Source organism: Podarcis bocagei (assembly GCF_964188305.1).
Source record: "Podarcis bocagei genome assembly, chromosome: 13".
Taxonomy (NCBI): Eukaryota; Metazoa; Chordata; class Lepidosauria; order Squamata; family Lacertidae; genus Podarcis; species Podarcis bocagei.
This window is the reverse complement of record NC_138138.1, coordinates 20768082-20795084: the sequence shown is the minus strand read 5'-3', so window position 1 is coordinate 20795084 and position 27003 is coordinate 20768082. Positions and strand designations below refer to the sequence as shown.

General features: G+C 47.0%; 2 protein-coding genes across 2 annotated transcripts in view; both read left to right on the top strand.

Moving 5' to 3' along the window:
• The window catches only part of SGCA (sarcoglycan alpha), a 29713-nt gene extending 7897 nt beyond the window's left edge, over window positions 1–21816 (top strand). The window contains exons 5-10 of the mRNA XM_081166693.1: window positions 2533–2731; window positions 4909–5071; window positions 5176–5384; window positions 7198–7224; window positions 14899–15102; window positions 21397–21816. Coding sequence (XP_081022819.1) covers window positions 2533–2731; window positions 4909–5071; window positions 5176–5384; window positions 7198–7224; window positions 14899–15091 — 791 coding nt within the window. The 3' untranslated portion in view covers window positions 15092–15102; window positions 21397–21816. The remainder of the gene's footprint in view (window positions 1–2532; window positions 2732–4908; window positions 5072–5175; window positions 5385–7197; window positions 7225–14898; window positions 15103–21396) is intronic.
• On the top strand, window positions 8629–9530 carry LOC308571294 (uncharacterized protein). The gene has a single exon (XM_081166919.1). It carries the CDS (start codon window positions 8816–8818, stop codon window positions 9482–9484), a length of 669 nt encoding a protein of 222 aa, XP_081023045.1. The 5' UTR covers window positions 8629–8815; the 3' UTR covers window positions 9485–9530.
• Window positions 21817–27003: the final 5187 nt, after the last annotated feature.

The following is a 27003-nucleotide window of genomic DNA, read 5'->3' as shown; positions in this document are numbered from 1 at the left end:
ACAGCAGCAGCAAGAATACTCATTGCAAAGTATTGGAAGACACAAGATTTACCCACTCTGGAAGAATGGCAGATGAAGGTGATCGACTACATGGAATTGGCAGAAATGACTGGCAGAATCCGAGATCAGGGAGAAGAGATAGTGAAAGAAGACTGGAAGAAATTTAAAGACTATTTACAGAAATATTGTAAAATTAATGAATGTTAGAAGGATGTTGGATAGAAACTAAGGGGTTTCCAGCTGTAATGCTTTAGGAGATACGAAAAAAAGGTTTACAAATGGGTAAAAGCTTAATGGTAAGGATTTGCTGAACTAACAAATTGAAGTGGAATACAAAGAAGGGAGGTATGAGGAGGTCTGGGGAAATAAGTGTAAGGAAGATATGTTATGGAAAATTATTTGTTTTTTAACTGTTTTTATGTTGTATTTTGTATTTTGTCTCTTTTTATTTTTCATTTTCATTGTTACATTTTTTAAAAAACTTTAATAAATATCTTTTTTTTTTAAAAAAAAAAAATAGAATTGCAGAGTTGAAAGAAGACCGTCTACTTCAACCCCCTGCAATGGCAGATGTCCCATACAGGTTTCGAACCTGCAACCTTGGTGTTATCAGCACCTCGCTCTAACCAACTGAGCGGTCTAGGCTCACAATCCACAGAGGAAGAGATTTGATTGGCTGCTGGGAGTCAGCCGATACATGGGATCATGGGCTTAGACCCTAAATAGAAGGGACAGTTTGTGGAAGTCAAAGAATGAACAGGGCAGAAGTGAGAAAAAGAGGTGTTTCTTTACATAAATGGTAGACAGTACCACTTCAATACACATTTTCCAATCTTCCTTAAATGTATGTTCTCTTCTTGTTCTCTTATTCTATAAGTTAGATCTGAACGACGCGCATATTCCATCAGTTTAAGTTGCCATTCTTCTTGAGTTGGGACTCGCTTGTTTTCCATTTTGGGGCTAACAAAATACGGGCTGCAGCTGTGGCATACATAAATAACCTTTTTTGACACCTGGGAATTTTCGTCTAAAATTATCCCCAACAAAAAGGTGGGTTGTGGAGCCTAGTCTGCTCTGTTGGTTAGAGCATCATCATCATCATCTTCATCATCATTTTATTTGTACGCCGCCTTTCCATAGTTAAAACACTGCTCAAGGCGGCTTACAACAGGACAAGATTTACATAATTACCAACATAACAAAAGTCATAAACAATAAATAAAACACATCAAAAAGTACACAACCAAAGGGGAAACAATTTCCACATAAATCATACAATCTTAGACTAAAAATTAATATCAAATTAAAAATTAATTAAAATTAAATTAAAGCATTAATATCAATCACAATTTAAAATGACATGTTGTTGTTTAGTCGTTTAGTCTTGTCCGACTCTTCGTGACCCCATGGACCAGAGCACGCCAGGCACTCCTGTCTTCCACTGCCTCCTGCAATTTGGTCAAACTCATGCTGGTAGCTTCCAGAACACTGTCCAACCATCTCGTCCTCTGTCGTCCCCTTCTTCTTGTGCCCTCAATCTTTCCCAACTTCAGGGTCTTTTCCAGGGAGTCTTCTCTTCTTATGAGGTGGCCTCAGCTTCACGATCTGTCCTTCCAGTGAGCACTCAGGGCTGATTTCCTTCAGAATGGATAGGTTTGATCTTCTTGCAGTCCATGGGACTCTCAAGAGTCTCCTCCAGCACCACGATTCAAAAGAATCTTCAGCGATCAGCCTTCTTTATGGTCCAGCTCTCACTTCCATACATCAAATGGCATACATCAAAATGACATAGATAAAAATTAAAAGCAATTAAAAACAAAATGGAGGCCTCTCTGCCCAGCAGCAGCAGCAGTAGCAGCAGCAGCAGCAGTAGCAGCAGCAGCAGCAGCAGCAGCAGCAGTCCTTTATGGAGCCTGTCAGGCCCCGCCCCAAGCCAGGGAGCAGGGCAGGGCCCTTCAGGCTCCCATCAGGTCAGTTTTGCAGCACAGTGCTGTTAACTCTCAAGGTTGCAGGTTCGATCCCCGTATGCGGCAGCTGGATGAGGGCAGACCAGTGGGGAGTGCAGGGGGGGCCGGCCGCACCGGGCGCAACATCTGGGGGGGGGTGCACTCGCAGCTCTCTGCCCCTACCTGGCTCACTCACTCTCTCTCACTGCAGTGCTGGCTGTGCGAATCCAATCCGAGCCGCTGGGTCGCCGCCCACTGTGGAGGGGGTGGGTGCCAGGCGTGTGGTGCGGAGAGAGAGCGAGGGACTATCTGGGGGAGGGACAGTGCAGCGGCCGCCCAGCGCAGTGCTGAGCGCGGGAGAGAACCACACCAGACCAGACCAGGCAGCAGCAAGAAGAAGCTGGCAGCGGCGGCAGGTTAGGGGTTAGGGGGCGCAAATTACTTGCCTTGCCCCAGGTGCTGACAACCCGCGCTACACCGCTGGGGCAGACAGAGGTGGGCTGGGCAGACGGACCAGGACTTTTTGTGGCGGGAAGTAATGTGTATATCCCCTAACCCTAACCCTAACTCTGAACTCTTTCTGTAGATGGAGAAATGCCATATCAGGCTGACTTCCTGGTGAAGAACTGGGACGTGGAGGAAGTACTGCCAGCAGATATCCAGGATCTTTTCCAGCAAGCTGTGGACAGCATGTGGGAACAAGATGGCCTGACCGTCGTCAATATTACCTCAGCATTGGACCGGGGAGGCCGGGTACCTTTGCCCATTGAAAACCGGAAGGAAGGGTAAGAGGAGGGGAGTCTCTCACAGGCTGTAGAAATGGTCCCCAATACAGTGGTACCTCGGGTTAAGTACTTAATTTGTTCCGGAGTCAGTTCTTAACCTGAAATTATTCTTAACCTGAAGCACCACTTTAGCTAATGAGGCCTCCCGCTGCCACTGCGCTGCCGGCGCGATTTCTGTTCTCATCCTGAAGCAAAGTTCTTAACCTGAAGCACTATTTCTGGGTTAGCGGAGTGTGTAACCTGAAGCGTATGTAACCTGAGGCGTATGTAACCTGAGGTACCACTGTACTGGAAAAGCTGCCTCCTTTCCTACAGAATCTCCTCAGATTCTGCCAGGGAATGGTCTGAAGCAGAGGGATGGGGGATGCATTCCCAGCAGAGCAGCTTTTCTCAGAAAAGGAGCTGGAGGGGAAAGATTCACCCTCCCCCCCTTGCCTACAGCTGTCTCAGAAGCCGAGACAGACACAGAGCAGTTTAGGCAGGAGTTACCTAGCTGCGAGATAATGGCACAGGGAACAGAAGGGAGGGGACAGATTGCAGAGACGTCATTAGAAAGCGTGGGGGACACTCCCTCCCCACGAACTTGGAGATCCAAATGTATCAGAGAACAAAGGTTGCAGAGAGAAGGAGGGACCTCCCGTTGGTGCCTATTATCTTGCGGAAGGGGGAAGGGGCAAAAGTTAGAGAAGCCAACTGCTCTCCCTGGGGAGGGATGTGGATTTTTGCTTGCAACCTGATGCCTGAACTATAAAATACAGTGGTACCTCAGGTTACAGATGCTTCAGGTTACAGACGCTTTAGGTTACAGACTCTGCTAACCCAGAAATAGTACCTTGGGTTAAGAACTTTGCTTCAGGATGAGAACAGAAATTGCACGGCGGCGCGAGGCCCCATTAGCTAAAGTGGTACCTCAGGTTTAGAACAGTTTCAGGTTAAGAACGGACCTCTGAAACGGATTAAGTACTTAATCCGAGGTACTGTATAAACTTATAAAAATATACACGTATAAAAGAACTATAAAATATAAGGTAAAGGTAAAGGGACCCCTGACCATTAGGTCCAGTCGTGACCGACTCTGGGGTTGCGGCACTCATCTCGCTTTAGTGGCCAAGGGAGCCGGCGTACAGCTTCCGGGTCATGTGGCCAGCATGACTAAGCCGCTTCTGGCAAACCACATCAGTGCACGGAAATGCCGTTTTACCTTCCTGCCGGAGTGGTACCTATTAATCTACTTGCACTTTTGATGTGCTTTCGAACTGCTAGGTTGGCAGGAGCAGGGACCGAGCAACGGGAGCTTACCCCGTTGCGGGGATTTGAACCGCCAACCTTCTGATCAGCAAGTCCTAGGCTCTGTGGTTTAACCCACAGCGCCACCCGCATCCCTAAAGTTACCAGAAGTTACCAGAGGGGAAGTGGACTCTCCATGCCTGACAGATGCGAAGATCGCAGAGGGGCCCCACTTGGTAGTTCCACTTCCCTCAGAAACTGTAAACTGGGAGGCCAAATAACAGGAAAAGGAGTATTTATCTGTTGACTAGCAAGGCTCAACTGTACGCATTTTCTGGCTTGCTAGCACTGCAGATCGGAAAGCTGCTCATTGAAAGCCTCTTCTGTATTGCCCAATATCAAAGGTTCTCAAATCCCACATAAGAACTTTCCCCTGCATGCGAAGACAGGCTCCAGCGGATTGAGCAGACAAGACCAAGTGTGGGTTCAATGGTCAAGAAGGCGGTTTCTGCATGAGCTGTAGAGGGAAGTGAGGGGCAGATGGGGCTCATCCACCAGGGAAGGTAGCCCATCTAGGAGAAGGAAAACTTCCGCTGCCTTGCGGGATATTTCAGGAGAATAAAAGGCTTAGGAGTAAACTCTACACAAATCCAGAGTGGAGTCCCTAAGACAGTCGGATGGTGTCTTTTATGCCTCCTTCCAGCAACTCCTGCAGCCCAGCTGGTGCCAAACATATCACTCTGCTTTCCTTTGGCCTCGGCCCAGTATACCTGAAGGAGCATCTCCACCCCCCATCATTCACTGAGGTCCAGCTCTGAGACCAAGGCCATTTAGGGCTTTAAAGGTCAGCACCAACACTTGGAATTGTGCTTGGAAATGTACTGGGAGCCAATGTAGGTCTTTCAGGACTGGTGTTATATGGTCTCGGCGGCCTTCTCTCTTTCTCGCAGGGTGTTCATCAAGGTGGGCTCCAAGGAGCCATTCAACGAGTGCTTAACCAAGGTCAAGTCCCCTGCCAACCGCAACCGGTGCAAACTGCTGCAACAGCCGGCCCTCACCTGTTACGACACCTTCAGCCCTCGGTTCCAGATCGACTGGTGCAACCTCACCTTGGTGAGAGGGGACGCTGGAGAAAGTGGGTGGTGGCATGCGCTGGGCCATCCCAGAGATGCTCACTCCCCCTCCGTCCTTCCAACCCCCTTTTTTCCGCTTCTCAGATAGACCTCACCAATATAAACACCACGGAAGCGGTGACCATCTATGGAGACGGAGTGCTAGAGGAAGGCAGCGAATTCAATCCTCCGGATGACGCCCCCGACAGGGAGTTCTTCAGCGACTTCCTGCTCACTTTCCTCCTCCCTTTCTTCCTGGCGCTCCTCCTCGCTCTCCTCCTGGCCTACATCATGTGCTGCCGACGGGAAGGCGTGTAAGTTTGAGTCTGAGGGAGGACCACAGCCTCCCGTGGGCATTTCATAATACAGTGGTACCTCCGGTGTGATTGGGATCCGTTCTAGAGGTCTGGCCGGATTCCGAGGTTTTCACAACCTGAGGATCACTGTTATATGCATGCGCGCAGCAGTAGACCACTTTTGCACATGCACACACAGCGAAACACTTCCGGGTTTGCCGCTTTCGCAACCTGAAGTTTACGTTACCGAGGCTAACTTAACCTGAGTTGCTACTGTAGTACATTACAAAATAGTTACACACCATAAACACAACATTTTCACATGTTAAAAAGAAAGAAAAAAGGTTCTTTTGAACCTTGAGACCCCCTTCCTTCTCTCCATGGTTTCCAATTCTAAATTTTATTCCTGCATACTTTACTGTATTCTATCTGTTATATAATCATAGTACCCAATGTTACATTATGAGTGTCACTGTATTCCTGCCAATGATTTGAACTGTTTTTAGTGATCTCTCAGATATGTTAGAAAGTCATTCCAGTCTTTTGAAAATACTCGGTCTTCCTGATTTCTGATCTTTCCCGTCAGTCTTGCCATCTCTGCATATACCATCTGCTTGGTCCGCCACTCTTCTCTGGTCGGTACTTCTTCTTTTTCCCATCCCTGGGCTAGGAGCATCCTTGCTGCTGTCGTGGCATACATAAACAGTCTTTTCTTTTGGTAGTTCTGTGTCTGTAAGACATTTCACGATAGTTCAAAGGGGGTGTGGGAGGGGAGAAATTGGGGTTTTCTGTATCTTCCACCAATGGGCTACATTCACACAGCTGGGGACTATGCCTATGTGGAAACTTCCCTTTTCAGTCCCCTCCTAGTACTGAGGGATAGTGCTGCAAGAGAAGGTGGGGAAGCACTCAGGCCTTCACTTGCCTGACCTGCCTCTTCCTCCTCTTCTTCTGACCCATCCTGTGGCTCCACCCTCCAGCTCTGAAGCTTCTCCTCCCTCTGAATCTTGCCTCCAGGCTGGTACAGTTCCCCACAAATCACTGACCGCCTCTCCCGAGTCAGGCTACTGCCCCACTTCTCTGCCACTCCAGTGTACACTGGTCAGTGACTTGCCAGTCCTTGACCCTTCTTCTCCCGAGCTCCCAGCAAAGGCCATTTTGCAGCTGAACCTCCTGCTATTAAAGAGGCCAGACGGTGATATCATGGGAATTTCCTGTGCATTCTAGAACCCTGGGAAATCATAAAGGGGCGGCAATGGCAAGGCAGTTTAAGGCAGCAGGGATACTGCTTACCATAGGGTAACCTTGGCTCCCCTGATGTTGCTGAATGGGAACTTCCATCATTCCTGACCATTGGCCACGCTGGGTTATATATCGGGTTGAGGTCCCCAGTGCAACCCATGTAAAAAACAGCCCGAGGGCCAAATTCAATTAACCTGAGGGCTAGTTGTTCACCAGCCCTACACCATACTTCCATGTGACCTGCAAACATGGTCACAGTCTCCCAAAAGGCAAAAATGGGTTTAAAATCCAACAGTGATTTACCAAGGACAGGTCCAGAAAATGTTCAGCTAGAGCAGCGGTTCTCAACCTGTGGGTCCCCAGATGTTGTTGGACTGCAACTCCCATCATCCCTGAGCTCTGGCCTTGCTAGCTAGGGATGATGGGAGTTGTAGTTCAACAACATCTGGGGACCCACAGGTTGAGAAAGGTTGAGCTAGAGTACCATAGGACGGTTGTTATTTTGGTACAGCCCTGAGTATACTAAATTAAAGGTTTTCTGTTGCCAAATTGGACCTAACCCCAGTTTTCTTCCTTTTTTAAATTGTAGGCAGAAAAGGGACCAGAAGACCTCAGAGTAAGTAGTAGTGCCTCCATTTGCATGTGAGTGGTTTGTGAAAATGTGAAATCATTACTTCCACATACCCCACACCCAGTGTCTGTATTTCAGAAGTTGCTTTTCCCCTTTCAGCCACACCCTTTTTTGTATTTTCTATTGTCGTCTTTTAAAAGTGAGGCGATCCGAAGTACACACCTTATTTGAAAATGTGGATGAAGCAAAACTCACACGTCAGCGTTATATATCAGTCACGGGTATTGAATGTATGAATTTCTTCTTCTGTTGACCAAATCCTTGCAATCATTTTGAAATTCCTGCCTTACGTGCCATGACTACAGGGCCAGCCCCACCATTAGACAGGCTGAGGTCACTTCCAGACAGTTGATATTTCTGGGTGAGATTCAACCACAGGCTGGCAAATTTTAGCATTTATCTGGAGCTCTTTTGCGACAAACCCATTTCTCCCAAAGCTTGGACTTTAGGAAAGTGACGGTGAAAACGTGTCGGCAAGTGTGTAACATCTGCTTGATGCAACGTTGCCTAATCTCCTGCAAACAAATGAGAACAGATGCTGATGTCCTTGCAAACTAGTTAGGGTGGATACTCAGTGAATGGGCTATGAGTGGGGAGTGGTGTTGGGGGTGGTGGAGCTGTGTGTTCCATGCAGTGGTGTAGCATGGGGTGCAGGGGGTCCATGGCCCCAGGAGCAAATTTCTGAGGGGACTTTAAAGTTCCAGAGTAAAGTATATCACTCCTTCTGGACTTTATGTCTCTTATAAAAATCAAAGAGAGAAAATGGATTTTAAGCCTTTTTGTAGGTCAGCTCAAGTTCCCTGCTACTATGATAGCAATCTTGGCAAAATTAGTTCTTTCAAATTGATATTTACTCTCAAAAGAATGGGAATCAGATTTTCTCCATCTCCCAAACTTCCCACCAGCTGGGAATTGGGAAACACCTTCAATTCTGAGAATGGATGCTTTGTTCCTTTGCTGTGATCATTAAAGACTCTTTAAATCAGGCATAGGCAAACTCGGCCCTCCAGATGTTTTGGAACTACAACTCCAGTCATCCCTAGCTAACAGGACCAGTGGTCAGGGATGATGGGAGGTGTAGTCCCAAAACATCTGGAGGGCCGAGTTTGCCTATGCCCGCTTTAAGTGGTCAGGGACTCCTTTCGCTTTGTCCTGCAGCGAAAGGGGGCGGGGGAGAAAGCCAAGTGCCTGGAGCCTGACACCTGTCTTGCACAGCCTAAATCGGCCTACTGCCCTTGGTCACAGTGGGGGACATCGCTGGTGTCTGAATAAAATAAATATTCTGGTCTGCAACAGGATAGGGATGTCGCTGGACCATTGACTAGAGATGTGCACTTGTTGATGATGTCATCACATGGGAGCGGCATCACAGGGGGCTTGTGATCCCACAATGCACCAAGCTGTTTCCATGGCGACCATTTAGTCCAAGTCCCTCCCCTGTAACCTCATAACCTCTGGCAAAGCAGGATGGCTTTGTCATATCTGCCTTGCACAGGATATCACCACCCAACATCTTCCTCAGCTGCGAGGCAGGTAGCGTAGGGATGTACCAACACAAGCCAGGCTTAAGGAGAAGATGAGTGCCTTAGGCGAAATGCAGATTGATTTCTTGGTTAATAATGAGGAGTGCTCAGAGGAGAAGATATCGGCGGACATCTTTGACCCCCCGGCACATCAGGAAGACCAGGCCTTAAGGGAGCCTCAGCCGTCATGTTCCGGCGAACACCTGAAGGCTACCTCCAAGTCCAAAACGAAAGGCAGAGAGCTCCACAAACCTTCCTTCCCCTGGAAATTCCTCTTTCCGAAGCGCGGCGTCTCCAAGCTCATTTTCCAGGTGGTGGCCTCGGGAGAGAAACGTCACGGCGTCTCCCTGCAAGCCCTCAAGAAGAGTGTGGCGGCCACCGGATACGACCTCGAGAAGAAGAAGAGCTACTTCAAGAGGGTCTTGAGGGCCTTGGTGGCGAAAGGTGTTTTGCGGAAGCTGACTGGCCGAGGGCTCACGGGCTGCTACGCCATCAGCCGAATGATGATGAGGTTGCTGAGGAGGAGGATCCAGAAGAAGAGGAGAAGGGGGAAAGGGAAGGGGAAAGGGAAGGGGAAGGCCTTGCCAGATCTCAAGCCGAAGCCAGTACCCAAGAAGAAAAAGAGGAAGAGCAGAAAGAGGAGGAAGAAGAAGACCAAGAGGATGACATCTAAGCCGTCTGACTTGCAGAGTCCTATGCTGATGACAGGTTCCCATAGCTGACGCTGTGTGTAAGGAGGAAAAAGAATAAAGTGTCGTATTTGAAGTGCCTCTGTTTTTGTGCCTCTTATTTTAGATGGTTAACATCTGATCCAAAGACATGAGAAAGGGCAGCTTCTTCTCAGTCTTTTGAGATGGAGGTCTGAAGCAACCGGGGGGATGTGTTTGTGTGTGTGTGTGTGTGTGTGTGCGTGTGTCTTTATTGCGGTCCATAGACGCACAAAACAGTTTCAAAACAAGATACAGTGGTACCTCGGGTTACATACGCTTCAGGTTACAGACTCCGCTAACCCAGAAATACTACCTCGGGTTAAGAACTTTGTTTCAGGATGAGAACAGAAATCGTGCTCAGGCAGCGTGGCAGCAGCAGGAGGCCCCATTAGCTAAAGTGGTGCTTCAGGTTAAGAACAGTTTCAGGTTAAGAACGGACCTCCGGAATGAATTAAGTACTCAACCCGAGGTACCACTGTACAGTTGAGACAACCAAACAACAGGCGAAAGAGACCGAGGGAGTCATTTTGCTGTGTCTAGAGCACGATGGTCTCTGTTTCTTGCAACCTCCAAAAGAAACTTTGCCATGGTCAGTGTAATATCGTTTGACCTATCCTCCAGAAGTTTTTTAATATGGGAGGCTTCGGATTTTCCTGGCAAATTTGCGAGTAAGGGTTTGATCAGCTGATCCCTTGCTTGCTCATACTGCCCACAATGCAGTAGGATATGGTTCATGCAATCGACGTCCTGAGAACACCAGCAAAGCCTGTTCTGGCAGGGGGTGCCTCTCAGTCTACCGTTTAGAACTTCCAATGGAAACACATTTAATCTAGCTTTGGTAAATAAACGCTGATAGGTGGGTACGGACAAATTCCTAAGATATGAGGCTAACTGGAAGTCGTGCCCGTATTGTGAACGGACACCCATCATTTCCTCTTGTAGCCACATTTTTTTTACAAAGCTGCAAGTCCTAATATAATGGCTGCTCGCAGTCTTTCCCGTGAGTGGCAGTTGTGGCCTGAAGCTGTGCCTCCTATCTTACCCAGATGCACAGCGCCATTTTAGAATGTTTCCCCGTCCCCTCCAGCCACCATGGAGGCTCATGGGAATCCGTTCCAGAAGTCTGTTCGACTTCCAAAACGTTCGGGAACCAAGGCGCAGCTTCAGATTGGCTGCAGGAAGCTCCTGCAGCCAATCAGAAGCCATGGAAGCCGCATCAGACATTCGGGTTCCAAAGAGCGTTCGCAGACTGGAACACTCACTTCCGGGTTTGTGGCGTTTGGGAGCCGAAACGTTCGAGTCGTAAGGCGTTTGACTTCCGAGATACGACTGTACACTAGTGGCTCCTAGCTCCTCTGATGAGGTAGGTGGTTCTGCCCTTAGGGATGCTTGAGGAATCCAAACTCTGCAAATTCCTGCATGAAATGGTCCAACCCACACCTTTTGGACTGATGTGCAGATAAGTACTTTGCTAACCGCCAGATCTCAATGCAGTGCAGTTACTGGCAATTAAAAATGCGCAAAGCACATTTAAATTATGCATTCTGAGGTAAACGATGCCTGTGGATAATCTATTAAAGTACATCTTAAATACACATTTTGAGATTCACACCCGCCGCCAAAATTGCAGATTAATGCAGAAAGGGGATTGACTAGCATTTTCCCCCTTCTCATTCATGAAAGCCTTCCTTGAAGTGATTTCACAGTAAAGAATAAGTACAATTAAAAAACATCCACCAAGGAAAAACGACGACAGCCACATGGTGGATAAATTGTTGGTGAAAAAGGAGGCCTCGTCCACGACAGATCTGGAGCGTAACAACACTGAGGTCCAGTGCCAGAGGCATTCTGGCGGTTCCCTCGCTGCAAGAAGCCAAGCTACAGGGAACCAGGCGGAGGGCCTTCTTGGCAGTGGCGCCTGCCCTGTGGAACGCCCTCCCATCAGATGTCAAATAGAAGAACAACTACCAGACTTTTAGAAGACATCTGAAGGCAGCCCTGATTAGGGAAGCTTTTAATGTTTAATAGACTATAATATTTTAATATTCTGTTGGAAGCCGCCCAGAGTGGCTGGGGAAACCCAGCCAGATGGGCAGGGTATCACCTGGTTCACCTGGCGCTTTCATTATAAGCCTTTGAGGGGCAGACAAAAATGTTCCTTTTTTAAAATAACTTTTTATTCAAAATTAAAACAAAACATATTATCCAGAAACATATCATCCTTCCCCCACAGAACCCACCCACCCCACCCCCAACTTCCCTCAGTTCCAGTCTTTGATTTCTCTAGAAATGCTGTTTTCTGCATGTTACACAGTTGTATAGATCCTCAAACTATTTAGCTGATTATTATCAATAAAAAACTTGTGAATGTTTATTCAAAACCAGCCAAGGAGTCCAGTTTGCTTTGTTGTGTCTTCAAATACTTTGTAAAGGGTTAAAAAAAAATTCACCTGGCGCTTTCATTATAAGCCTTCGAGGGCCAGACAAAAACGTTCCTTTTTAACCAGGCCTTTGGCCAATGAACATCCGATGCCCTTTTAAAATGTGTTGTCAGTGTTACTTGGTTTTTTGTTTATCTTTTGATTGTGTGTTTCGCGTTTCTGTGTTTGGATTATATCCTGCAAACCGCCCTGGGACCTGCGGGTATAGGGCGGTATACACGCTTTTAATGTTGATGATGATGGGACCTACAGACTGGAAAAAGACAATTCACTCACCCCACACTGTTTTTTAGTTTTGTCCTCCCCCTTCTCCACTTATATGTTACTTTGATTTTTTGAGGAATGGGAAAAATTACAGACACCGTGGAATTTTAAATACAGGGCTTGCTTTATTCGTCATAAGGATGCGGAAGTCACTCTGGAGGACACAGCAAGCACCCTTCACACTTTGACCTGATTCTGGGCAGCTGGGAGAGAGAGAGCCCTGCTTCTCTTTGCACCTCGGCCGGACTCTGCCTTCCCTTGCTTCTTGTTCCTGCCACTCCTGGACGTGGCTTGGCTGCCTTTTTTCTTGGCGGCTTCCTTGGCCTTCCGGCCTCTCATCTTGGGCTGGTACTTCTTGACAATGTTGGGGTTGACCTTGAAGAAGCCTGTGGCTCCCTTCCCTTTCACTTGCCAGAGTTGCCCTTTGGACACCATGTTGTTGATGGACCTCATGAAGTAGTGCTTCTTCTCCTCCATGTCATAGCCCATGTCGGTCACGGTCTTCTGGAGAGATTGCAGGGAAAGCCCAGTCTTTCTCCGGCAGGTGGCCACGGCTGTAAATATCAGCAAGGAAAGGTGGGTGGTGGGTGGCTTGGGCACAGCAGCTCTCGTTGGATTGCGGTCGGAAGCAGTCCTTGCCCCAGGAGTTCTTCTGCCTCTCTGCAAGGAAGGATCCAGGGAAGGAGGGTCCTCAGAGGAACCCAAGGTTTGCATGTTTGGGGAAACATCAGATTCCTCAGTGTCTTCTGGAGCTGAGTCTCCGTTGGTTGAGCCTGTTTCAGATGCATCAGCTGAAGGAACATCCGCAAATTCTTTTGACTCCATCATATTGCTCAGAAACTGCCTTCTGTTTGACCCCCTTCTTCTTCTTGTTTCTGGGTGGATAGTTCTGTTGGTTCTAAAGTCAACGGGGGTGTTGCTTTTGTCTTTCTCTCTTGGTCTATATTGTCCACACGTGCCTACCACGTCTGTCAATTAAAGTAAACGGGTTTGGAGATTTTGTGGCTCCGAATATCTTGTCACATTCACAACTTGACTCGCCCGCACGCTCACCCAATCCTTGCTGCGATACTTGGGGTTTCCTGAATAAACAGTTATCTCTTTTCAACCTCTCTCAACAGTACTTTTGAGTTTGCTTGCCTTGGTGGGTAGAGGATTTGAAGTTGATGGTGCTCAGCTGCAAGGCAAATCAATCCTGTCCATCTCTCAGGCACAATTTGAGTATTTAGGTCCAGCTAGTTGCCATGGGAACAAAGCTGGATGCTCTGTGATGTCAGCTTAGTGCTCTATGATGCCATGAGGATACTGCCTGAGGTATTGCATCACACGCCTGCCTCTTCCACTTAATGGTTTGCTATTTTCTTTTAAAAAACACACACATTGAACTATTTGTTAACTCAACAAATGAGAGTAGTAATAATAATAATAATAATAATAATAATAATAATAATAATAATAATAATATTTGTATCCCATCCATCTGACTGGGGTTGCCCCAACCACTCTGAGAAGCTTCCAGCATCTATAAAAACACAATAAAACATCAAACATTAACAACTTCTCAGATGCCTTCTAAAAGTTGTATAGTTACTCATTTCCTTGATATCTGATGGGAGGGCATTCCACAGGGCGGGCACCACTACTGCCCTCTGCCTGGTTCCCTATAATCTCACTTCTCACAGTGAGGGAACCTCCAGAAGGCCCTGGGAGGTGGACCTCAGTGTCCACATGTCAGCTGAGTGATGGAGAGAATATGTAGCATAGAAAAGGGCCCAGGTTTAGTCTCCAGGTAAGCAGGGCCACAATAAGACTCCCACCTTGGCTGTTGGAGGGGTGCTGCTAGTTAAAGTGGGATACATTTCATGCATCATCGTAAAGCCAGGTCAACTGGTCCTTGTGCCCCATGATTATTATTACTATTGCCACATTTATAGCCACAGCCGGCCCAATACATTTTGGCGACTGAGGAGGACCTCAAAATGGCACCTCCCTCCCTGCCAGGGAAGAAGGGCTGAAGGAAGATCTACATCAGGAACAAGAGGGGACTAAATATCTACATTGGGATCTGCTGACCCTATGGATCCTGCCACCTGAGGCGGTCACCTCACTTTGCCTCATGGGTGGGTTGGCCCTGTTTATATCTCACTTCTCCTTCTCAGTCATGTACAGTGGTACCTTGGTTCTCAAACGCCTTGGAACCCAAACACTGCAAACCCGGAAGTAAGTGCTCCGGTTTGCGAACTTTTTTTGGAAGCTGAACGTTCTCCGTTTTGAGTGTTATGCTTCCGATTTGAGTGCCACACTTCCGTTTTAAGTGTTACGCTGAGGTCTGTTTTGCTCTTTATTTTGCGTTTTTCTTGTTTTTGCAGCTCTTTCTTGTTTTGTTTTTGTGACTGTGTGGAACCCAGTTCAGCTACCGATTGATTGATTGTGTGACTGCAGGACATTGCTTTCATTTTATGGATCAATGGTCTCATTAGATAGTAAAATTCATGTTAAATTGCTGTTTGAGGGGTTGTTTTTAATCGTCTGGAACGGATTAATCCAGTTTGCATTACTTTCTATGGGAAAGTAGGTCTTGGGTTTGGAACGCTTTGGTTTTGGAACGGACTTCCGAAATGGATTAAGTTTGAGAACCAAGGTACCATTGTACATGGTTCCCTCCCCATTTTATCCCCGCATCAACCCTGTGGGAATAATACCATTTCTTTTCTTCCTCAGCATCCAAATGGTGCATCACCACACAATCCACGACAACACTGAGGAGCTGAGGGAGATGGCCAGCACCCGAGACGTTCCCAGGCCCCTCTCCACCATTCCCATGTTCAACGTCCGCACAGGCGAGAGGACCAATCCCATGAGAAGTGCCCGCTTTGACACTGCCCAGGTGCCTCTCATCCTGGCTCAGCAGTGAACATTTGTCAGGTGAGTTCCTCCACAGCCACTGCAGAGCCATAGAGCTGAATGGGGCCTTGAATGCCTGGGAACAGGCATGTTCAGTAGGGTTATAACATTTTTTTTACAACCTCTTGTTCCTTTGGCTTAGTTAGAAGAACTTTGGCCTAAAAACAAAGGAATGAACTGTCATTTCCAAATTGTTTGGAAAAAAGATTTCACCCCCAAATCAATAAATTGATTTTTGCACATGTAGCTATATACAGTGGTACCTTGGTTGTAGAACGGCTTGGCTCCCAAACAAATCGGCTCCCGAATGCCGCAAACCCAGAAGTGTGTGTTTCGGTTTGTGAATGTTTCTTGGGAGCCGAATGTCTGACGCGGCTTCCAATTGACTGCAGGAAGCTCCTGCAGCCAATCAGAACTGCACCTTGGTTTTCAAACGGTTCTGGGAATCGAACGGACTCCCGGAATGGATCAAGTTTGACAACCAAGCTACAACTGTAGTGTATTCTGTAATGCGCACAGCATGTATTATAATACAGAGAAAACAGAGATTGCAAAGTTTATAATACTTGTGCTTTGTACATTGTACATCATTGCAAAGTTTATAATGCCTTGTACATTGTACTTCCTTATTGAGAATGCCTGCCGGAAGGAGAAAACGAGGTGCAAAGAGCCAGAAGACCATTATTGAGACTCACAATTCCTCTAAAACAAAGAATCGGCAGAGAGCCAACGCCATCTGCCCTGGCTCAGAAACAGAGCGGGTTGAGGAAACCGAGAAATTGGAGCAAATAGAACAAACAGTGAGTAACAACGTTGGGGGAACCTCACCCCCCCTTAAGGAGGATCTCAATGACCCGACCCTCCTCCTCCCAGAGAAAGCTAATCCGTCCAAGAGGGCAAGAGCAGGAGCAGGAGGGATTCCTCCCACTCCTAACGCTGACCCACCCATGCCTCTAGAAGGCAGAGGAGCCTGCTTTCAACCAATTCGGGATACGCACCCCTACCAAGAGATTTGCATGTTGTCTGCAGATACTATGGTTCTGGTTCTCCAAAGACTGGATGAAATCCTCACCAGAATAGTTAACATTGAGAAACAATTGGATACTAGTTCCTCCCCTTTAAATGCCCAAGGGATGATAAGAAATGACTCTGTTAACAACTCACCAACTCAAACTATGGATGAAGTGAGGTCCTGTCAAGTCTTGCAAACGAACCAGATAATGCTTGAGATTCACCGATACACTCATAGGTGGATGAACCGCAGACAAATTACTATGTCCTTGTCTCAGCTCTTGAATTACCATTACCGAAATGTAGATCTAGAAAATTTCCACTTCCTGCCTACCTTGAGAAACACCATGCGCCTATTTATGACCTTTAGGTCATCAACCCTCCCATCTCGACTCATGGAGATAAAGGATACTCTATGGTGGTCCCACTCTCTCCGCCCAGTGAGGGTATTTAAAGACGAAACAAGGAGGCAATTGGTCCCTTGCATAGAGTCAAAGCTAATGCGGATAAAGGAAACCAAGCTCAACACTAGAAATACTAATTGCCCGAAGGAAGAAAAGAACTCTGTAAGCCTAGAATTACAAGACCTGAAGAAGAGGCTAATGAGTATAAAGACTGAGATTTCTACCCAAAATATAAGGACAGTAGAGCCTAGAGCACAATATTTAAAGACGTCCAATAGCTCTTTATCCCATAGAAAGACAGCAGTGCAACTCCCTGTTCCCTTCTCAAACGACACCAAATTAGATGAGGAATTTGGCACCTCCGACATTTCTATGGCAACAACACCTAAAGAATTCTATGTTGCTGACAATCTGGAGATATCCAGCACCAACTCTACATCTGGACCTTTGCCTAATGTTCCAAAAACTTATCAGAATGATCAGCCTTCTCTACTGTACTCCTGGCGAGACAGGATGGACAGATCTTCCGAATTCGAATCTGGCTCTTTGTTGGCCAGTGATCCACATTTTATAACACATACCTCATTAATACTTCCACAGCCACAGATAGAACCAACAATCCTCCAATTAACCCAGGAGGGAGAGGGGGATTGACAGTTAATGAAACACCATGGGACTGTCCCCCCCGCTTGGGGTGCGGTTGGTTGGGTTTTATCTTCTAGGGATACTTACCCTATCAGACCTCCACCTCTTTCCCATACCATTTTGACCCAGGAGTCCTGGCCCAAGGATGACTTGTTATTGAGGGGATGTTACCCATCTATTGGGGAGGCTAGTATGGGATCTAGGATTTCCACAATTGAAGGGCTAGGGAGGAATGGCGGTAGGTCTAGATATCTCTATCGGCGAAGGGTTTCGAGATGCAGTGATCCTCGAACCCCTTCCAATCTACGCCCCATCCCAAGGGATGAGGGTAGGGAGAACAAGGATTACACACCTCCGTCATTGGTGCTGTGCAATGCCAGGTCCATAGGCAACAAAACTGCCACCATGCGTGACTTTTTTGTCTCGCAGGGGATTGACCTGGCTTGCGTGACGGAGACCTGGGTACGGGAAGGCGAAGTAGTCTCCCTACATGAGATAACACCCCCAGGTTTCTCTGTCCTCCATCAATCGCGGACTGTAGGTCGGGGGGGAGGAGTAGCATTGTTATTCCGGGAGGATTGCTCCTTCAGAGCTCTGCCATCACCGGCGATCTCTGGCATTGAATGTGTTGGTCTCGTGTGGGGCACCAAGGAGAGCTTGGCTGTCTGGCTGGTGTACCGACCACCCAGCACATCTGCAGCCACCCTGTCAGATCTGCTGGAGGTGGTGGCGGGCTGGGCCTTGGAGTTCCCAAACCTACTGGTTTTGGGAGACTTCAACGTCCATGCCGATGCCGCTCCCTCCTCACAGGCTCTAGACCTAGTGACTTCCATGGCAACACTAGGGCTCTCCCAGTTTGTTTTGGGCCCCACTCATCAAGCAGGCCACACGCTGGATCTGATCTTTGGGGCTGGCATAGATGTGATCATGCTCCCCGCTGTGAAAGTGCCATGGTCTGATCACTACGCTTTAAAAGCCAAGATTGACTTCCCGCTCCTCCCCGGCTCGGGTGGCGAACCTATTTGGGCTCGTCCGCGAAAACTGATGGATCCTGATAGATTCCGACAAGCCTTGCGGAACCCTGCTCCTCCTGGCGACTCATTAGATGACCTTGTTGAGGACTGGAATAACCGGCTCTTGGCAGCCATTGATGAGATCGCGCCTAAGCGCCCTCTGCGACCCCGTCGAAACCGGGCCCCTTGGTTTACTGAGGAGCTCCGGAAAATGAAGCGGGATCTCAGACGGCTAGAGCGAGTATGGCGACGGACTCGTGACGGAGCCTCAAGAACATCTTATAGGACGCTTATGAAAGCCTATGAGATGGCTATGAAAGCTGCTAAGAAATCTTACTTTGCAGCTTCCATTGCATCCGCTAGCTCTCGCCCGGCACAACTTTTTAGAATAATTAGGTCAATAACGTCCTTAGGAGGACAACCAAATTTAAGCACAAATTCGACCCACAGCTGTGAGGCATTCGCGAGCTTTTTTGCGGAGAAAGTCCTGTTGCTCCGCCGTGACCTCCCTGCCAATTTAGATACAGTGACTGAACTGGAGGCCCCTCGACTGACTTCAGGTCCAGTGTTGGACCATTTCGATCGGATACTCCCTACTGATGTGGATAGATTCCTCCAAGTTGGTAGGCCCACCACCTGCCTCCTTGATCCGTGCCCGTCTTGGCTGATTAGGGAGTGTCCAGATGTTGCGCGGACCCCCCTGGTTGAAATTATCAATTTGTCCCTTGACACGGGGACATTCCCAGGGGAACTGAAGGAAGCAGTGGTGCGTCCACTCCTAAAGAAAACTTCATTAGATCCCTTAGACCTATCCAATTACCGCCCAGTTTCAAATCTTCCATACCTGGGTAAGGTAATTGAGAGAGCGGTTGCTGAACAGCTTGGTAGGTTTCTGGAGGAAACATCGGCATTAGATCCATTTCAGTCCGGTTTCCGTCCTGGTTTTGGGACGGAGACGGCTCTGGTTGCCCTAACAGATGATATCCGTAGACAACTGGATCGAGGCGGGTCAGGACTGCTGATCCTTTTAGATTTGTCAGCAGCTTTTGACATGGTCGATCATGATCTTCTGGACCATCGCCTTGCAGACGTGGGGATACAGGGCATAGCCCGTAACTGGTTGTGCTCTTTTATCTCTGGTCGGGGACAGAGGGTGGCACTAGGGAGGGAAATGTCGTCACGCCACTCCTTGGTGTGTGGAGTGCCGCAGGGCGCAATTCTCTCCCCAATGCTTTTTAACATCTTTATGCGCCCCCTTGCTCAGATTATCCGGAGCTTTGGGCTGGGCTGTCATCAATATGCTGATGACACTCAGCTCTATCTACTGATGGATGGCCACACCAACTCGGCCCCTTACACACTGACCAGATGCTTGGAAGCTGTGGCTGGATGGTTTCGTGGGAGCCGATTGAAACTAAATCCTTCAAAGACAGAGGTCCTATGGCTAGGTCGGGATAGCATGGGGATGAGGGACCAACTCCCTTCTCTTGCGGGGGCCCAATTAGTGCCATTACCTTCCGTTAAGAGTTTGGGTGTAATCCTTGACGCCTCCCTTTCCATGGAGGCGCAAGTCACAGCAACAGCCAAGGCGACATTTTTCCACCTTCGCCGCATCAAGCAGTTGGTCCCTTACCTTTCCCGCCCTGACCTGGCCACAGTGATCCATGCGACAGTCATCTCCAGGCTTGACTACTGTAACTCGCTCTACGCGGGGCTGCCCTTGAAGCTGTCCCAGAAACTCCAGCGGGTACAGAATGCTGCAGCGAGGCTCCTCACAGGGTCTCTGCCATGGGAGCATATTCATCCAGTGCTTTTCAAGCTGCACTGGCTCCCGGTGGAGTACAGGGTCAGATTTAAGGTGCTGCTTTTGACCTTTAAAGCCCTTCACGGCCTAGGACCCTCGTACCTACGGGACCGCCTCGCCTGGTATGCCCCACGGAGAGCCTCAAGGTCCATAAATAACAACACCCTAGTGGTCCCAGGCCCTAAGGAAGTTAGATTGGCTTCAACCAGAGCCAGGGCCTTTTCAGCACTGGCCCCAACTTGGTGGAACGCTCTGTCTCATGAGACCAGGGCCCTGCAGGATCTGATCTCTTTCCGCAGGGCCTGTAAGACAGAGTTGTTCCGCCTGGCCTTTGGATTGGAGCCAATTTGATTCCCTCCGCCCCCTTTTTCTTTTTTCTTTTCCTTCTCCTGCAATGAGGCTCCATTTTAATATTTTAATGTTCCATTATTTTAATGTTGTATTTTATTTTTGTTTTTAAGTTGTAATCACTCATCTTGTTTTTATTATTGCTTGTAAGCCGCTCTGAGCCCGGCCTTGGCTGGGGAGGGCGGGGTATAAATAAAAAATTATTATTATTATTATTATTACATTGTACATCATTTCTTACTGCTTAGAATAAATCGAGGTTGCAGTTTGTCTTTGTTTCTGCCTCGAGCACCATAAAATTCCCGCATCGCTTTTGATTGCGCATTCTGTGCACTGATTACTTCTTGGTATCTGGAGTACAGATGGCTCCTGCTTCCAGTGATTCTCCAATACAGTTTTAGGAAGTTCCAGATAGCTGTAAAAGTTCTAAACAGTCCCATAAAGTTTTAAAAATTGCTAATACTTATGAGTAGCAATGTTACATATATGGTGATACCAACTTTTCATTTCGGGGTGACCTTTTTTTCGCAACTGAGAGGAATTAGTCCCTTTTTCAGTGTTTCTAAGCAAAAGTTCATCCCTTTATGATACAGGAAAGAGGTGTGATTTTTTTAAAAAAAGTCAAAAAGTTATAACGCTAGTGCTCAGTCAAGGCAGGATTTAACCCTGTCCTTTTTGCAGGGGTGGGGAACCTTTTTCTTTCTTTCTTTTTTGCAAGTACAGTGGTACCTCGTGTTAAGTACTTAATTCTTTCCGGAAGTCCGTACTTAACCTGAAACTGTTCTTAACCTGAAGCACCACTTTAGCTAATGGGGCCTCCTGCTGCCGCCGCGCTGCTGGAGCACGATTTCTGTTCTCATCCTGAAGCAAAGTTCTTAACCTGAAGCACTATTTCTGGGTTAGCGGAGTCTGTAACCTGAAGCGTATGTAACCTGAAGCGTATGTAACCCGAGGTACCACTGTACAAAGACACAGAAACCTTCTGGTGGATGAATGACCCCTCTTGTAGTCTCCATTCCCCCTACTCAGTAATGGAAGCCAAAAAAATGCATGTGGTATTAAACTCCTACCTCCTCTTTCCCTCCAACAGGTCAAATCCGGCGAGGCTGTGGAGAATGTCCCCACCAAAGAGTTCTCTCAATATTGAGGCAACTTCTCTTGAAACTCGGGAGAGTGGATTTTGCTTTCCTGCTTGTTTCCAGGCAAGCAGTGGGAATTGGGGTTATGGTGGGAATTCGGTAACTCTGTGCATATGTTTGTAGGGTTAAGCATTTTGACTCCCGGGGCAATGCTGTTTTTGTGTTTTTGCTACATATCCAAGTGGTGGGTGGGTAGTTCAGAGCTGCTGGTGCCAGGCATTGTGGGTACATAACCTTGGTCTCAGAACTACAGTGCCCAGAGTTCTGTGGGTAACATCACGACAATACCTCTTTGAACCCATAGAGTGACTGCGATCAAAGAGTCCTTTGATTACCATTTTGCACCATGTTGTGATAAAAGGTTGAACACGCTTCTTTGTATTGTTTTTATTTTATTTTATTTTTATTTACCTTCTCCCCAATTAAGAGTTTTCAAAAGGCTGGATTTCTTGGTTAGCGTCACATTCCGTAACTGTTATGCAGCTTTGATGGGTTCAACTTGGAAAACCTTCCATAAATCAGAGTGGAAACTAAAGGTATGCTAAAACCTCATGCACAACTTCAACACACATGCTGTGCCAAATGGCACCACACACACACACACATTAATTTTCACCCGCACACATTTGTACAATGGGCGTAAATACTTTCCAGCAATGGATGGAAAGGTCTGTCCATTTTGGTTCTCCCAGCTTCTCATTCTTCGAGTCTTAAATTCTGTCCTCCATATTTCTGCAACAATTGGCAATTTTCTCTGCAAAAAAATAAAATAAATCCTCATAAAAATTCTTCAGCAATTTAGTGCAAATTTCTCCTAATAAGCACATTTTTGTATGCAGGTTTGACTGATATGCACGTTTCCAAGCAATTTTTCCTAATATAATGCACTTTTGTATCGAGTTTTCATGAATATAATCATTCTAATGCATACTTTCCCCTGATATGTGCATTTTTGTAACCATGGATAGGTTGGAGAGCTACATTGTAAAACTTGGATAAGTGCTAACTTCAAAAAAATGGCTTTGTTTTGGCTCTCACGTGGTTTTGGTAAGTGCAGGTTTGATAGATCGGGCTTTGAATGGAAGCCGAATTGAATTTCTACCTTATCTCTACTTCCAACAAAGGCACTACCTATCCACCACCGAGAAACATTCATTTCCAACACACAACTCAAAGGTCTATTTTCAAAATATTTGTTTATATCCTGCCGGAGTGTACAAACACACACACACGATAAACGCCGGCTCCCTCGGCCTGAAAGCGAGATGAGCGTTGCAATCCCATAGTCGAATTTGACTGGATGTAACCATCCAGGGGTCCTTTACCTTTTTTTTTTTTTTTAACCTGCACACATTTCAGCATGGACCTATTAATGCATATAATAAATCTCCCACACCCCCTTAGCACATGCTGTGTCCTTGCACAGCCTACTCTCTCATTTCACACAGAGAAATCCTCAACACCTCATATTCTGAGAATGCTGCCTCCCCAGCTAGGAATGGAGATAAATTTGGTTCAGTTCGCATTTAAAGGCAAACATACATAAATCACACTTCACTGAACATAAGGTGACCTGAAGCATCCTTCGGAATTCACTGTTGTCCGGATTTTGCCTTGCAGTTCTCCAGCCAGGTAATGAGTAAAGAAAATGCACATACGCTGAAATGTATGATTATTAGAACTGACGTATCAAATTGCAGTACATTAGGGGAAATTGCTTGCAAAAACATGCATAAAATTGCATTGACATGTGTATATGGAGAAATTTGCACTAAGATGCTGATTAATTTTCACGCTGACTTATTTTTTTAATGAATAAAAACTAATGTGGCAGGATGGAGAATTGAGTTTAAGACTAGAAAAATGAAAAACAGAGAGAATCCAAAATGGACATATTCACCCAATCCTACTTCCTGCTCAGTACAAAGAAAACCTCAACACCTTTGACTGCCACATGCTCACAGACACCCGACCTATAGATTCAAATGTTCTATACTCCTGGTTCACACAGTATGTCGCAGTTGGACATCAGAAACTGTCAAATAGAACATTATGGAAGCTCCTTGTCTTCAAAGAGTACAGGTCCACCCCCACCCCCGGTTTTAAAATCCTAAAATGACAACTCAGGCAAAATTACCCCCTTTGTATTGGAAGAGGTGAGATCTGTATATGTCAGCTTTCACAATTCACAGAACACTTCAATAAAAACATTTTACAGTTTTGTACTTTAAATATGACACTCTCGTTAAAAGAAAAACCTTCCTTCCTTCCTTCCTTCCTTCCTTCCTTCCTTCCTTCCTTCCTTCCTTCCTTCCTTCCTTCCTCTCTCTCTCTCTCTCTCTCTCTCTCTCTCTCTCTCTCTCTCTCTCTCTCTCACACACACACACACACACTATACTTACCTTTGCACTACCACCAAACTAAATAATAACCTTTCATTGTTAACGGACGCACTGTGATGCCACAACAAGTGAACTCTGAACAGTGATTAAAGCAATATTTTTAAAAAGTCTATTTGGTGCTTTTAAGTCTTTAGTTCTGGGAGGAATCAAGAGTCATCTGAAGAACAACAACCTACAAATTTAATGCCATGGCAGTTGATTGGAGCAGAATGTCCAGGATTCTTCTCCTCCTCCTCCTCCTCCATCTCCCGAAAGTATTGGCTCTCTTTTTAGGCTGCATCCAGAAAAAAAGCAAGCCAGCTTTTTCTTTCCTTTTCTGGTTCACTGGCTAACCAAGGACCATAACATGAAAGCACATAATCCACGAAAAAGCAACCTGTTCCTATCCTCATCTCCGTTCCATTCAGTTGCAGAAAAGTGGAGGAGTCTCCATAGCCCACAATACGGAACACAGCTTTTCTGTCTAGCTGTCGTCTGCTCAGAGCAAACGGGTTTTTGCAGATCTTCAGCACGCTTCAAGCTCTACCTGGGGAAAGAAACAGATTCTAAGCTTGATCTCCCAGATATATGTGTGATTGTGGTAGTTGCTGATTGGCCAGTTTCTGTGGCATCACCAGAGGAGCATGCCCTGCCTCCGAATCTGTGGAGCAGCCATGTGAAAAGTTTGATTTAATAAGGCAAATATGAAGGCGCATACTGCACATCTCATATACCCTGCACCTTGATTCTGAAGCTAGGACCAGAAATGGATAAATGCATGAGTATAAACACAAAGACGGTCCTTTTTGCAGCAATGCCTCACCATTTCACAATCATTTTCCATTTTGTAAAATCCATTTTCTGTTGAACAGAGCACAGATTTTGCTGTACAGCAAGCATTGCCTGAGTTCTGAAGGAGCAAATTCAGAGTGTGCTGCAAAGTTATCCCACCAAGTCGAAGGGCCACTAGGAAACTCAGCACAGAAGCTTCATTGTAGATGAATAGTTGGAGCACTATGCGGACTCTGTTGTAGTTCTTCGTGTCCTGAGTGTGCATCATTGCTAAGTGGGCATTTCAGATCAGTCTTAATATTGATGATGGATACATTTCTGGGCAGTGGGTGTTTCGGGGCTAGTCTACATGTAGTTAGGGTCATCTTGAACAGACCCTCTGAGTGTCCCTATTTTCCAGGGATGTCCCTGATTTAGAGAAGCTGTCCCGGTTTCTGATTTGATCCTGGAATGATCCACTTTCCCTTAAAAGGTAAAGGGACCCTTGGCCATTAGGTCCAGTCACAGCCAACTCTGGGGTTGTGGTGCTCATCTTGCTTTATTGGCCGAGGGAGCCGGCGTACAGCTTCCAGGTCATGTGGCCAGCATGACTAAGCCGCTTTTGGTGAACCAGAGCAGCGCACAGAAACGCCGTTTACCTTCCTGCCAGAGTGGTACCTATTTATCTACTTGCACTTTGACGTGCTTTTGAACTGCTAGGTGGCAGGAGCAGGGACAGAGCAAAAGGAGCTCACCCCGTTGTGGGGATTCGAACTGCCGACCTTCTGATCGGCAAGTCCTAGGCTCTGTGGTTTAACCCACAGCGCCACACGTGCCCCCCACTTTCCCTTAGGATGTCCCTATTTTCATTGGAGGTATGTTGGAGGGTATGGTGTTATCCAACCCCCGAGCCATCTGAAGGCAATCCTGTATAGGGCTTTAAAAATAATACTAATAATGCTTAGGGCCCCACTCTCTTTAAAGAAAAAAACCTGGATTTGCATTTCCAAAATATAAGATAAAAAACAAATAAAATAAAACTCCTACACAAGCCAGTGTGTATGTAGTGGTTAAGAGCGGTAGACTCGTAATCTGGTGAACCAGGTTCGCTTCCCCGCTCCTCCACATGCAGCTGCTGGGTGACCTTGGGCCAGTCACACTTCTCTGAAGTCTCTCAGCCCCACTCGCCTCACAGAGTGTTTGTTGTGGGGGAGGAAGGGAAAGGAGATTGTTAGCCGCTTTGAGACTCCTTAGGGTAGGGACGCGGGTGGCACTGTGGTCTAAACCACTGAGCTTCTTGGGCTTGCTGATCAGAAGGTCGGCAGTTCGAATCCCCATGACGGGGTGAGCTCTCGTTGCTCGGTCCCAGCTCCTGCCAACCTAGCAGTTCGAAAGCACGTCAAAGTGCAAGTAGATAAATAGGTACCGCTCCAGCGGGAAGGTAAACAGCGTTTCCGTGCGCTGCTCTGGTTTGCCAGAAGCGGCTTAGTCATGCTGGCGACATGACCCGGAAGCTGTCTGTGGACAAATGCCAGCTCCCTCGGCCAGTAAATCGAGATGAGCGCCACAACCCCAGAGTCGTTTGTGACTGGACTTAGCAGTCAGGGGTCCCTTTACCATTACCTTTTAGGCTAGTGATAAAGTGGGATATCAAATCCAAACTCTTCTTCTTCTATGATGTAAGTAATGGGCCCTGCCTGTTAGCCTGCTCCCTAAAATATCTCTGGTTTGCTCATTTCTATATATAGGGTGCCTACATTTTGCATGGACTGGTTGCCTGGCAACATGTGCAAATGGCTTTAGATACCTATTAGGTCCATAAATTACCATAGAGCATATATTCAACACAAAAAACAGAGGCAATTTGTTGTTGACAAAGAACAGCTGGACATACAAAGGGCCCCATTACCTTCAGTAGTTTGGGGCCTCATCAAACCTAAATCTGGCCCTGCGATGGGCAAATGGTCTGACCCTGTGTAAGACAGCTACACAGCAACATCAAGGCAGAAACTGCTGAGACTGGTTTTCGTCCCACTCCATTTGGGCCTTGGGGTTTCCCAGACAGATGTTGGTTGTTTTGAAAACGCTCCATCCATCCTTTGTGTTTCCAAAAGCTGCTTATTCATGAGCAGCCGTCTGAGCGGCTGTGCTTTTTCCGGCTTCACAACCAGGCCTCTTTGGAAGGGGGCAAAATATCCACCGTGCGCATGTTTGCGCATGATGCCCTTGCTGTGCGTTTTCCCCTTTGACAAAGCACCCTTTGATGCAAAGAGCCCCTCTTCTCGCTAGCTCCTGAATGAGGACCATTGAACGCCATCCAGCTTTCCTGGCATGTGGGGAGAAGACGCCAGCTCTCGCGTTTGGTGAGGGAGGAGGAGGGCCTGTTTAGAGCGTCAGGTAAGCAAA